The sequence below is a fragment of the Cynocephalus volans genome, chromosome 4 (assembly GCF_027409185.1).
Source record: "Cynocephalus volans isolate mCynVol1 chromosome 4, mCynVol1.pri, whole genome shotgun sequence".
Taxonomy (NCBI): Eukaryota; Metazoa; Chordata; class Mammalia; order Dermoptera; family Cynocephalidae; genus Cynocephalus; species Cynocephalus volans.
In genome coordinates, this window is record NC_084463.1 from 85,096,836 (window position 1) to 85,111,560 (window position 14,725).

General features: G+C 33.4%; 1 protein-coding gene across 2 annotated transcripts in view; it reads left to right on the forward strand.

Moving 5' to 3' along the window:
• The window catches only part of LOC134375455 (alkylated DNA repair protein alkB homolog 8-like), a 58,338-nt gene that overhangs the window by 26,566 nt on the left and 17,047 nt on the right, over positions 1-14,725 (forward strand). For both annotated transcript variants that reach the window (XM_063093892.1, XM_063093893.1), the window contains exons 8-9: positions 916-1,022; positions 6,608-6,759. In XM_063093892.1, coding sequence (XP_062949962.1) covers positions 916-1,022; positions 6,608-6,759 — 259 coding nt within the window. The remainder of the gene's footprint in view (positions 1-915; positions 1,023-6,607; positions 6,760-14,725) is intronic.

Sequence of the window (14,725 nt, forward strand, 5' to 3'; positions counted from 1 at the left end):
AGGTACTATGCTAAATACTGTTCATCCCACTTATACTTTGCTGTCATATTTATTTTTCAAATGGGTTGTCTACTTAAAAATATTTTTCAGCCTTGTGGCATGCCTTTTAAATTCGCATTTTCAGTTGCTGCTATTTTTGGCTGAAGTCTTTGGTGTTTGAAGGGTCCCTGAGGACAAAAACATTTTCTTGGGTGTTGTATCTTTATGGGTTGCTATTCAGAATAATATTTGTGCATAATTTAGGAATAATTGCTGAAAACATCCTGTTTTCTTCATCTCTTATAAATCAGCCTCTAATTCCAGTATGTTGTATGGCTTTTAAAAATAAAATGTATTATATGAGAATCTGCATCGAATATAATATTTTTCCTTGGATTATTAATTAACATTCTATGAATAATAGAAACAATATAGCTTTTTTTGTGTGTTTTTACTATGTGCCAGGTACTATGGTTTATATAATTTTTGTAATAACCCTGCAAGGGTTGGGAAAACTGAAGCGCAGAAGGGTTAAATGGCTTGTCCTGGGTGACATGGCTAGTAAATGGAAGAGTGGGGATATGAGTGTTTCCATTCCAAAGTTCCTGTGTTTGACCATTACCCTTAGTGTTTTCTGTGATATGATCCTCAGACCACCAGCTTCATAATTTCCTGGGGTGATTATTAGAAATGTAGGTTCCTGAGCTTCGCTCCAGACCTGCTAAGTCCGAATCTCTGTGGATGAGGTGTGTTTTTTGTTATTCACTTGATTCTTATGTACACTAAAGTTTGAGAACCACTATGCTGTGCTATTCTGTAAGCATTATCATGTTTTAATGTCTGTTAGCTTGGAAAGACAGCTAGAATCAATGAATCATTCCTATCTGAATACATGAGATTTTGGATTGATCATTCTGCTTTTGTCTTTGCTTCAAGATTGTCATGGATTTTAAGCACCCAGATGGTGTCACAGTGCCAGTTATGTTGCCTCGTCGGAGTTTACTGGTGCTGACAGGAGAATCTAGATACCTTTGGACCCATGGGTATGTATTAAAATGACCTTGGTGATAGGATAACTTTTGCTTTGTGAGACCTCTTATTCTCTGTCTGAGGAACTGTGCCCTATGCCAATACATTGAGGCTTCTGGGTTCAAACCTCCTAGGAGCATCTATAGCTTTTTTTGTTGTTTGTTTTTAACACTACCTTTTTATTAAAAAAAAAAAATTCAAATTTAAAGCAAAGTTGCAAGCATAGTACAGTGAACTTCCTTCACTTTTCACCTAAATTTACCAATTGTGAACATTTTGCCACATCTTTTATTTCTCTTTCAAATATGTTATCATTATTATTTTTACTGAATCATTTGAAAGTAAGTTACAGGCAACATGACCCTTTACCTTTACCCTTACATGCTTCATTGTGTATTTCCTAAGAACAATGACATTGTTTATAGCAAGGGTTGGCAAACTATGGCAAATGGGTCAAATTCAGCCCTCAGCCTGTTTGTATAGCTCTTGAGCTGAGTGGTTTTTACATATTTAAAGGGTTGTAAAAAAACAAAAAAAACTCTCCAAAACAATGAAGAATATTTGGCAGAGACTATGTGGCCCTCAATGCCTAAAATATTCATCTGGCCTTTTACAGAAAAAGTTTGCCAACCCCTGTTCTATAAAACTATGGTGTGATCTTCAAATCCTGGAAATTTCACATTGATAAAATACTCTTATCATACTCTTATGCAATTTATATTCACATTTTGCTAGCTGTACATTATAGTACTTTATAGTCAGCTCTCTCTCTGATCCAGGATTCAATCTATGATGCTGCATTTCATTTAGTTGTCCACTCTGTTTAGTCTTCTTTAATTTGAAATACTTTCTGAACTTTTCTTTGTCCTTCATCACATTGACACTTTGGAAGAGGTCAGTTGTGTTGTAGATTGTTCCTCAGTTTCATTTATTTATTCTAAATCTAAAGAAATGGGTTATGTACTTTTGGTAGGAATATATTGTTAGCCTTTTGAGGAGGGAGGATTACACTGCTAAAATTTACATACATTGTCACTTGAAATACTATTGAGTTTTGTACTTATTAACTTTGTCTTGCTTGGAGATTTTAGCTGACACATTTTTATAAAAATTCAAGGAAATGAATATGTAAATGAATTTGTAACCTGTTCTAAATGTGAGCCATAAGAAAAGATGGCCAGATTTTGTTCACTGGAGCTTAAATTTATCTAATATTTTTCATGGCTATTAAAATATTTGCACTTAAATGAAAATGGTGATGTGATCCATTGTTTTCAAGTATTCTTAAAATTTCGAGAATAATCACATTTTGGGGGGTGGGTTCTTTTTTTCATCATTTTTGCTATCACTAATGTTTAAACTTCTTGAGTAATGGTATTGCAGCAAATGCAAAATAAGAAATTTTTTCTATATATATATTATGAAAATATTTTAACCTGTTCTTGGTAATGGTACAGGTAAATTCTCCTAAAACACCATTTCGATCACATTATTCTCTTGTTGAAAGCATATTGTGCTGTTGAATGTTAATAATAGTTACCTCTGGAAAGTTGGATTATAAGTAATATTTATTTTTATTCCTTGCTCTGGAACCAAAATTCTTAATAACCAAACTTTAGTATTATTTTTGAAGGTTGCCCTTGACAGATTGCCTGTAATGTGACTTTATGTGATTGTGTGTGTGTGTGCGTGTGCGTGTGCGTGTGCGTGTGTGTTAGGAAACGAGAGAGATGGAGAACTGGGAGAGAGAGAGAAGCAAAGAGACTAGGAGAGAGAGAGAGAGGCGCTAAACAAATGGTAAACCAACCACTACGATGTTTATCAGAATCTTTGGGTAGAAGGGAGAATAGATTGAAAAAGCATATTTAATACACTTAAAAATATACAAACTACAGGAAATAAAACTTGATAAAAACTTTATGGTTTCTATGCTAAAAAAAAAAAAGCACTAGAAAGCACTGTAGAAGAACATGGACTGAAAAAGGTTAACACTGCCCTCTAATATTAATTCCAAGCACCTCACTCTAACTTTAATTTGATCGAGTTCAAATTTAAGCCATCATGCCCTCAATCAAAGGTGCAAACAGTCAAGTATGTTTTATTTGGTACAGTGGCGGTCCACATGGTAACAGTTTATTTTTTTAATTGCCTATATATAAAAATCAGAAGTTTTTACATAAAACTCTGAATTTTCAGCTTTCTTTGAAAATTGAGAAGATCTGACAACGCTGGGCCAGCAATAATGGAGGCTGAATATCAATGTCATTCTTTAGATGGGGCCTACTTCTCCAGTTGTCTACTGTTCTTACCCCTTTCTATTGCTCCCTGAGCTAAGGCTATCAGTTGTCATTTATCACTGTGCTTGCACTATTATTTTTAATCTTATAACAGAGTTAAATGAAAATTGAATGTTTTTAAACCCATGTCTGTATTAAAAGTAGGAAATTGAAAGCTAGACTGAGTGAGAATATGTGTTTCCAGAAAAATGGAAGAGAACACTGTGCTTTTTTGAAATGAAGACTATTCCTATGTGTTTAATGGCAAATGATATATTTCTAAACAAATCTACCTACTTCATTTGTTTATGTTATCTCACTGGCCTTGAGAGGCATTAGTTCATGAGACTATGTGAACTCTCCTTTTAAATTATTTCTGTAGCATTTTCTTTGTGCCAGGTATTATTCTAAAAGCTTTACATATATTAACTCATTAAATCACACAATCACAGTCAGAAGTTTGTTCCATGATTTTGTTCCCATTTTTAAAGGTAATTGGAACATAAAGTAGTTAAGCAACTTGTACAAAGTCACAAAGCCGGGAAGTGGCAGAGCCAAGATCAGAAGCCAGACAGTCTGGCTTCAGGGTCCGTGCTCTTAACTATAATGTTTTAGCCAAACTTGTTTGCTCCCTTTCCTCTGAATTTATACTGTACCTTCTAACCTTCATGCTTTTGCCAACCTCAATGTGGTAAGTTTCCTTTTACTCTGTTTTTAAATTACAACTCACCTTTTACTTCTTTTATAATTTATGAAGCTTTTCTTGGTTACATTAGTTTGAAATAATTTTTCCCTTATTTTAACTCCTAAAACTGTATTGTCTCTTACTACCTTGAAAAGTCTCTTCTATTATATCCAACTCTTATTTAAATCTATAAAAATGTTTTTATCTTTTCACTGAATATTTTTCCAATTAAATTATAATTTGAGTGCAGGGGGAAAAAAGATGTTTAAAGAAATCATTATTTTAACATATAGGTTACCTGTTTCTAAAGATCTGAGATTAGTGCCATGAGCAGTTAAGATCTGCTTTACCTTTGCCTGAGGTTTAACTTTAGGCAAATGAAGTAATTGACTTAGAAGAGCCATAATAGAGAACTACTTGGTTTCTAAGATAGGAATTAGTTTGCTAACAAGAGTTTCAAGACAGTCATTCTTCTAAAATATCTCACTTTGTTCAACACCATAGTTTTAATCATTGTCAGTTATTAGAGTAACAATAATATAAAACCAGGCAATGATCGCTTGCTTTTATGTCTGAAAAATTGCCATTAGCACAAGGTCTTTTAAAAAAGCCATTCTCCTAACTTGGTTTATGAGCGTGGCATTACTCTTGATACCAAAACATGTCAAAGACATTACAATAAAAGAAAATTATAGACCAATATCTCTCATAACAGAGATTAAAAAATCTTCCACAAAATATTAGAAAGCCTAGTCCTGCAATATATAAAATAGAAAATATATCGTGGCTGAGTGGAGTTTATCGCAGTATTGCAAGGTTGGTTTAGCATTTCAAAATCAATCAATGTAATTAATCTCATTAAAAGAATAAAGGAGAAAAAACATAATCATCTCAATTGGTACAGAAAATGTAATTGACAAAATTCAGCAGCCATTCATGATAAAAACTCAGCAAACTAGGACAAGAAGGGAACTTCTTCAATCTGATAAAGGGGGTCTATGAAAAATGCACAGCTAACATCGTATTTAGTGGTGAAATATTGAATACTTTTTTCCCTAAGATATTGAACAAGGCAGGTATATCTGCTCTCACCACTTCTGTTATTGTTATATTGGATATCTTAGCCAGTATAATAAGTTAAATAAAAAAAAAAAAAGAAAAGCCATAAAGATTTGATTGAAAAGAAATAGTAAAACTCTTTATTTGTAGATGACATTATTGTGGATGTAGAAAATCCCAGGGAATCTATAAAACAAGTGCTAGAACTAAAAAGTGAATTTAGTAACATACGTGGTCAATATTCAAAAATTAATTATTGGAAAATGAAATAATAATATTTAAAATAACATCTAGACCTGTAAAATACTTCCTTTCTAGTACTCTTTAATAATTAATTAGTTAATTGTGGTGTGGTTTAAAAAGCAATCAGCTTGGGAATTCTGATTCTAACAAGAGATAGAGTGAAACAGTATAGCAATGACAAAGTGAAAATTGAGAATGGAAATACGTTGTATTTTTTCATTTTCAGGTCAAACTCATCTTAGTACTATTGTTGACTTTTCTCTTTTCTAGATCCTCTGTAGAAAAAAATCTTATCTGGCTCTTAATAAAGAGGTATCAACAACTTAAGTATAAAATTATACTTTTATATAATTTGCTGAGGTCTTTCAGGCTTAACACATTCCCTATGTCTATAAACCCACTTCCATAGGGAGATAGCCTTGCTAGAGTAACTCGAGTGGAAAACTTGGCCTCAGAAGATCTGAGTCTTAGGAATAAATTTTAAAAAGATGCACAGAACATATACACTGAAATTTTGGAAAAACTGCTGAGTGAAATTAAAGACGACAATAAATGGAGAGATACAGATGCTGTGATCATGGATGGAAAACTTAATAATGTTAAGGTATCAGTTGTCCCCAAATTGATTTATGGATTCAATGTAATTCCAATCAAACTGCTAAAAGATATTTTTGTAGAAATTGACAAGCCGATTCTAAAATTTATAAGGAAAGATGAAAGATATAGAATAGTCAAAACAATCTTGAAACAGAAAAGCAAGGTTAGGGGATTTTTTCTACTTGGTTTTTGAGACTTACTACACGGCTGTGTAATAAAAGAATAAAGTATTGGAGTACAGATAGACATATAGATCAGTGGGACAGAGTAGGGTCCAGAAATAGATCCACATGTATGAGGTCAGTTGATTTTTGCCACAGACACTTATGTAATTAAATATGGAAAGGAAATTTTTCAGCAGATGGTGCTGGAACAATTAGATATCCATGTGGAAATAAAATGAACCTTGATCTACCTCATACCACTTACAAAAATACTTATTTGCCTTAAAGTCTACTTTGTCTGATTAATATGGCTGTATCACTTTTCTTGTGGTTTTGCTTGGTATATGCAAAATATTTGGTTTTGTATGTTGTACATATTTTTCTATCTTATTACCCTAAAGATAACTTCCTTAAATACTTCTGTTTCTTACCTTTTTCTACAATGTCTAACAATTCAGAGAATCTAATAAATATTTGCAATAAATCCTTCTAGATTTACTCTATTCTCTTAATATTTTTAAGAAATAGTTTTATTAATACAATGTTAAGTAGATTATTTTGACTATTGTTTTTAGAATCACACCCAGAAAATTTGATACTGTTCAAGCATCTGAGGGTCACAAAAGTGGAATTATCACCAGTGATGTCGGAGACTTAACTTTAAGCAAAAGGGGAATACGAACATCATTTACATTTAGGAAAGTGAGGCAAACACCTTGTAACTGTAGTAAGTATATAATTTCATTTCTATTGTAAAATGGAATAAATCTAGTGTGAAAATTCTTTAAAGTCTCATTAGCCCCTAGGAGGGCTTTTTCTTAACTTCTCTATTGTCATTTCCCGTATTCTGCCTTATATTATACTTTCATATACTTTTTTTTTTTTTTAACCAATGTCATTAGAGTTTATATTCTTCAAAGGCAGGGGTGACAACTTATCTTTGTTCTACCCAGACTTAGTACTTGAGCATTGTTGGGTACAAATAAATGTTTTATTTAACTGAAGTAACAGTTAAGAGTGCTACAATTGTAGGACAATAAAATGTCACATATGAAAACAAGTTTTGTTAGAAACATCTTGTCAAGTTTCTAAATTACTTCTTATTAACCCAATGGGGAACTGGAGATGACAAATTGTTTTATAGGAGATAATTCTAAAGGGATAAAGAGTAGCTTATATTTTAGTCATTTTGGAAACCTAGAAGGGAATAAAAGAACTGCTCAAAGATTTGCCAAGAGGATGCTATTTTTTATGTCTTTCTTTTTCTCTTTTATTGAAGCATAAATAATTATACATATTTGTGGGGTACATAGTTGACTATCAGTAGTTGTGTACAGCATATGATGCAAATCAGGATTGTTAGCTTTTTCATCATTACAATGCACAATCATCCTTTGTGTCCATTAACCAATTTCTCTTTACCCACCCTCCTCCCCGTTTCCACTTCTAGTAACTACAGTTCTATTCTCTCCTTCTAAAAGTTCAATGTATTATTGATTGTTGTTTCTTTCTTTCTTTTTCTTTTTCTCTTTCTTTCTGTTTATTTGTTTCTTCAGCTCCCACTTATGAGTGAGGACACACAGTATTTCTCTTGCTATGCCTGGGTTGTTTCACAACGTAATTTTCTCTAAGCTCATCCATGTTGCTGTGAATGGCAGAATTTCGTTCTTTTTTATGGCTGAGTAGTATTCCATTGTGTATACATACCACATTTTCCTTATCCAGTCATCCATCAATGGACATTTAGGTTGGTTCCATAGCCTGGCTGGTGCAAATAGAGCTGTGATAAACATGGGATTATCCTTTCAACATGATAATTTCCATTCCTTTGGGTATATATTTAGTAGTGGGATTGCTAGATTGTATAGTAGTTCTATCAGTAGTTGTTAAGAAACCTCCATACTGTTCTCCATAATGGCTATACTAATTTACAGTCCCACCAGCAGTGCAGAAGCATTCCCCTTTCTCCACATCCTTGTCGGCATTTGTTATTCTCTGTCTTTTTGATAATAGCCAATCTAACTGGGGTGAGATGATATCTCAGAGTGGTTTTGATTTGCATTTCCTTGATCATAGTGATATTGAGCATTTTTTCATATACCTGTTGGCCTTTTGTATGTCCTCCTCTGGAGATGTCTATTCAGCTCCTTTGCCCATTTTTAAATTGGATTATTTGTTTTTTTACTGTTGTGTTGAGTTCCTTGTATATTCTGGATATTAATCCCTTGTCAGATGCATGGTTTGCAAACATTTTCTCCCATTCTGAAGGTTGTCTTTTTGCTCTGTTGTTTCTTTTGCTGTGCAGAAGCTTTTTATTTTGATATACTCCCATTTGTTTATTTTTTCTTATGTTATCTGTGCTTTTGGGTCTTATTCATAAAGTCTTTGCCCAATCCTACATCCTGGAGTGTTTTCTCTATGTTTTCTTCCAGGAGTTTTAAAGTTTCAGGTCATATATTTAAGTATTTAATCCATTTTGAGTTGATTTTGATATATGGTGAGAGGTATGGGTCCAGTTTCATTCTTCTATATACAGATATCCAATTTTCCCAGCACCATTTTATTTATTTATTTACTTATTTTTTATTTTATCAATATACAGTGTAGTTGATTTTCATGTCCCTTTACCGAATCTTCCTTCCCTCTCTCTCTCCCCGCTCCTGCCCATCAACATATATGTTTACTTGTCTTAACAAGTTCAAGGAATTGTGATTGTTGTGTCTTCTTCCCCACCCCACCCCTGTTTGTGTATTTATTTATTTATTTTTAGCTCCCACAAACAAGTGAGAACATGTGGTATTTCTCTTTCTGCCTAGCACCATTTATTGAAGAGGGTGTCCTTCCCCCGTTGTGTGTTCTTGGTGCCCTTGTTGAAAATCAGTTGGCTGTAAATACGTAGATTTATTTCTGGGTTCTCTATTCTGTCCCATTGGTCCATGTGTCTGTTTCTTGCCAGTATTGTTCTATTTTGGTTTATATCTTTGTAATATAATTTGAAGTCAGGGAGTGTAATGCCTCCAGTTTTTTTTTATTTTTGATCAGGATTGCTTTGGCTATTCAGGGTCTTTTATTGTTCCATGTGACTGTTAGGATTATTTATTGTATTTCTGTGAAGAAAGTCATCAGTACTTTGATGGGGACTGCATTGAATCTGTAGATGGCTTTGGGTAGTATGAACATTATCGCTATGTTGATTCTTCCAGTCTATGAAGAAGGAATGTCTTTCCATCTTTTGTGTCCTCTTTAATTTCTTTCAGCAGTGCTTTGCAGTTCTCATTGTAGAGATCTTTCACTTCCTCGATTAAATTTGTTCCTAGGTGTTTTTTTTTTTTTTGGTGGCTATTTTAATTGGGCTTGCTTTCTTGATTTCTTTTTCTACTAGTTTGTTGTTAGAATATAAAAACACTACCGATTTTTGTATATTGATTTTGTGTACCGCAACATTACTGAATTTATTTATCAGCTCTTAAGAGTTTTTGGTAGAGTCTTTGAGGCTTTCTGTATATAGGATCATGTCATCTGCAAACAGGGACAATTTGACTTTGTCTTTTCCTATTTGGATGCCTTTTCTTTCTTTCTCTTGTCTGCTTGCTCTGGCAAGTACTTCTAATACTGTTTTAGATAGGAGTGGTAAGAGCAGGCATCCTTGTCTTCTTGTCTTGTTCCTATTCTTAAAGTAAAAGCTTAGGATGATATTGGCAGTGAGTTTCTCAAATATGACTTTTATTGTGTTGAGATACTTTCCTTCTATACCTAATTTGTTGAGAGTCTTAATGATGAAAGGATGTTGAATTTTGTCAGATGCTTTTTCTGTGTCTATTGAGATGATCATATGGTTTTTGTTCCTGATTTTGTTGATGTGGTTGGTGTATCACATTTATTGATTTGCATATGTTGAACCATCCTTGCATCCCTGGGATGAGTCCCACTTGATCATTATGTATAATGTTTTGATGTGCTGCTGTATTCTGTTTGCTAATATTTTCTTGAGGACTTTTGTGTCTATGTTCATCAAGGATATTGGCCTATACTTTTCTTTTTTTGTTGTATCTTTGTCTGTTTTTGGTATCAGGGTTATGCTGGCCTCATAGAATGATTTTGGGAGGATGGCCTCCATTTCAATTTTTTGGAATAGTTTGAAAGGGATTGGTATTAATTCTTCTTTAAAGGTTTGGTAGATTTCGGTGGTGAAGCCATTCGGTCCTGGGCTTTTCTTTATTAGAAGACTTCTTCTTTTTTTTTTTTTTGTCTTTTTCGTGACCAGCACTCAGCCAGTGAGTGCACCAGCCATTCCTATATAGGATCCGAACCCACGGCGGGAGCGTCGCCGCACTCCCAGCACCGCACTCTCCCGAGTGTGCCATGGGCTCGGCCCAGAAGACTTCTGATTACTGTTATTAGTCTGTTCAGACTTTCGATTTCTTCTCAGTTTGTCTTGGTGGTTTGTGTGTGTCCAGAAATTTATACATTTCCTCCAGGTTTTCAAATTTGTTGGCATATAGTTGTTCATAGTAGTCTCTAATGTTTCTTTGTATTTCTGTAGTATCAGTTGTAGTGTCTCCTTTTTCATTTCTGATTTTTGTTATTTGGTCTTCTCTCTTCTTTTTTTAGTCTGGCATTTGGTTTGTCTATTTTGTTTATCTTCTCAAAAAAATAACTTTTTGTTTTGTTGATCTTTTCCATCATATCTTTGGCCTCTATTTCATTTAGTTCTGCTCTAATTTTAATTATCTTTCTGTCTAGTAACTTTGGGATTAGATTATTGTTTTTCTAGTTCTTTGAGGAGTAATGTTAGGTAGTTTATTTCACATCTTTCTGTTCTTTTGATGTAAGCATTTATTGCAATAAACTTTCCTCTTAGTACTGCTTTTATGGTGTTCCATAAGTTTTGGTATGATGTGTCATTATTATCATTAGTTTCAAGAGATTTTTTTGATTTTTTGTTTAATTACTTCTTTGACCCATACGTCTTTCAGGAGCATGCTTTTTAATTTCCACATATTTTTTGGTTTCCAAAATTTTGGTTGTTGTTAATTTCTAGTTTTAATCTGTTGCAGTCTAAGAAGATTCTTGAAATGATTTCAATTTTTTATAATTTGGTGAGACTTGATTTTTGACCTAATATGTGGTATATCTTGGAGAATGTTCTGTGTGCTGATGAGAAGAATGTATATTCACTATTTGTTAGGTGAAATGTTTTGTAAATGTCAACCAAGTCCAATTGGTCTAGAGTATAGTTTAAATCCTGTGTTTCTCTGTTGATTTGTTGCCCAGATAAACTGTCCAGTGCTGGGAGAGTGGGGTACAGGTCCCCAACTATTATTATATTGGGGTATATCTCTCTCTTTAGGTATAGTAGTGTTTGCTTTATATATCTGGGTGCACCAGTGTTGGGTGCATATATATTTATAATTATTATGTCTTCTTGGATGCTATTTTGAATTGTCTATACAAGTACAGCATGCTATCTTGGACTCAATTAACAGAAACCTCTTTCACTTTATAAATAATGTTCTACAATGACAGTGATAGTGAGATCCTTTTTATATCCTAGGGTTTCATTTATGGTGGTATCTACCAAGAGCTTTTGGTTTAGTCATAATCTTAAAAACCTTTTGAATTAAAACCCCTTATTATATCTATGTTATCCTGTTAGAAAACTTGAAATCTCTATATTTGATATATATATGTTAGTGAAGCTTAAAACAAGTTTTTGTTTATTTTGCTAAAAGTGTCCTTGAGGTCTTAAAATGTCAATTTTTAAAGATTAATTTAAAAGATATTTAGTATTTAAGGAATGTCTAACACTGTCAGTAGCTTTACAGGGTCTAGAAAATAAAACATGGCTTCTGTTCTCAAGGAACTTACAATCTAGTTGGAGAGACAAGCAAGTTTCCTTATGCAAGTATTTCCTTGTTATGGACATTTATTAAATGTAAGGGATATTCTAAGAAACTCTTGATTGGATAATTTGTTTAAAGATTTTCTTACTTGAAAAATAAAAATTGTATTTATTGTGCACAATGTGATGTTTTGAAATGCATATACATTGTAGAATGGCTAAATCAAGCTAATTAACATGTGTATTACTTGCCATACTTGTAATTTTTTTGTGGTGAGAACACTTAAAATCTATTCTCAATGATTTTCAAGAATACTCTACATTGTTATTAACTATAGTCACCATAGAGTAAAATAGATCTCTTGAATTTATTCCTTTTATCTAACTGAAATTTGTATCCTTTGAACAACATTTCCCTAACACCCCTGCCCCCAGCCCATATCCCATGGTAAGCACTGTTTATTTTACTTTGTGCTTCTGTGAGTTCAACTTTTAGATTCACATATGCTAGTGGTCTTCAAAAAGTTCATGGAAGAATTCACATTATCTTTTAATTCAATTTGTCCATGACCTTCTGGAAATAACCTCATAAGTGGGATTTTTTGTCTTTTTGTGCCTGGCTTATTTCACTTAACATAATGTCTTCTGGGTTTATCCATGTTGTTCCAATTAACAGGATGTTTTTCCTTTTTAAGGCTGAATAGTATTCCATTGTGTAAATATACCACCTTTTCTTTATCCATTCATCCATTGATGGGTACTTAAGTTGATTCCGTCTCTTGGCTGTTGTGAGTAATGCTGCAATGAACATGCAAGTGCAGATATCTCTTTGAAATACTGATTTTATTTCCTTCGGATATAGTAGTGGTATAACTGGATTATAAAATAGTTCTATTTTTCATTTTTGAGGAAACTTCATACTGTTTTCCATAATGACTTTACTAATTTACATTTCTGTCAACAGTGTGCAAGGGTTCCCTTTTCTTTACATCCTTGCCAGCACTTATTATCTATTGTCTTTTTCATAATAGCCATTCTAACAGATGTGAGGTGATACCTTCTTGTGTTTTAATTTGCATTTCTCTGATGATTAGTGTTTATAAAGTTCAAGGTCATTCTTTGTATACTTTTGGTCAAAATTTGTGGACTTTTAAGTGACAAAGGTTGCTCCTTCCTTTAGACAACTTAGATGTTTATCATTTCCAAGAGAATAAAATCATTACTGTTTTACAATTTTAGGGTAATTGTAATGTATATTGTAGTGTAATCATAATTCTAATTTAACTAACATAATGTAACCCATCTGTTTCCACTTGTATGTTTTAGAGCCCTTGCTACCCTTTTCTTAAATATCCATTTAAAATGCTTAGAGTTTCCCTTCACCCATTAATAGAGACTAGATGCTCCCATTTCAATTTTAGGCTTTCTCAAGGTTTGGCATACTCTAGTTATTTTTAGGGAAAAGGGGTTTGTTTTTTGTCCGTTCCTGAAGCCATTAGTGCTTTAACCGAATTCTTTGCTGTAATTATTGCTGCAATCTTGTATGTGATTTCTCTGGTATCCCTATCCATTCTTCCTTTATTCCCTAGGACAATACTCATAAGAAGATGTTGTGTGTCACAGACTTTGGCAGAAGACAAAGAGAGATTATAGCATAGTAGAGAAAAGGCAAGGATTTTAAATTAATTTTAGGCATTATTACAGAGGACAGGGAATAACTTCAGAATTAATTTGAGACATTATATCTTAAATTTCCTCTGTCTTCTCCTGTACTTGGTGGTGTTCTTCTGGAGGTTTGCTCATTCTATTGAAGCAGGCAACACAGTATAGTCATTGAGAATATGGGTTCTGGAGTATATACTGTCTGAGTTCAAATCTTGGCTGTATGATTTACTGTCTTTGTCACTTTAGAAATCTTATTTAACTTGTTTGTGCTTCAGTTTCCTCATCTGTAAAATGGATATAATAGTATGTGTCTCATAACTTTACTGTGAGAATTGAGACAATATATACGAGGAGTCTTTGAAAAGTTCATGGAAAATGCATATTATGAAAACACTAAGCACAAATTTCAAATTTCTTTTACACCAAAATAAACTTGTACTAACTTATTATAACATACCTGAACAGGATGTAGAAGGATAAGACATTAGTTTGGAAAGAACCCCTATCAGAGCAATATGAATTCTAAAATTCATATTTTATTGAAGTAAGAAGAAACATCAAATTTATGGTGAAGCTTGGGTGAAGAATGGTGAAATCATTGATGCTTTATGAAAAGTTTACAGGGGCAATGCCCTAAAGAAATAAGTAGTTTACAAATTGATAATTTGTTTTGAGAAGGAATGAGACGATGTTGAAAATAAAGCCCACAAGAGCAGACCATCCACATCAATTTGCAAGGAAAAAATTAATCTTATTCATACCCTAATTGAAGGGACTGACGATTAACAGCAGAAACAATAGCCAGCACGTTAGATATCTCAACTGGTTCAGCTTACACAATTCTGACTGAAAAATTGTAGTTGAGCAAACTTTCTGCTCAATAGGTGCTAAAACTGCTGTGCCCAGATTAGCTGCAGACAAGAGCAAAGCTTTCAATGAATATTTGCAACCAAGTGGGATCAAGATTATGAAGCATTTCTTCACAGAATTATAATAGGAGATGAAACATGGCTTTACCAGTACAATCCTGAAGACAAAGCACAATCAAAGCCATGGATGCCAGGAGGTAGAAGTGGTCCAGTCAGAGCAAAAGTGGACCAGTCAAGAGCAAAGGTTTTTTCGGATGCTCAAGGCGTTTTACTTGTTGGTTTTCTGTAGGACCAAAGAATGATAACCTCTGCTTATG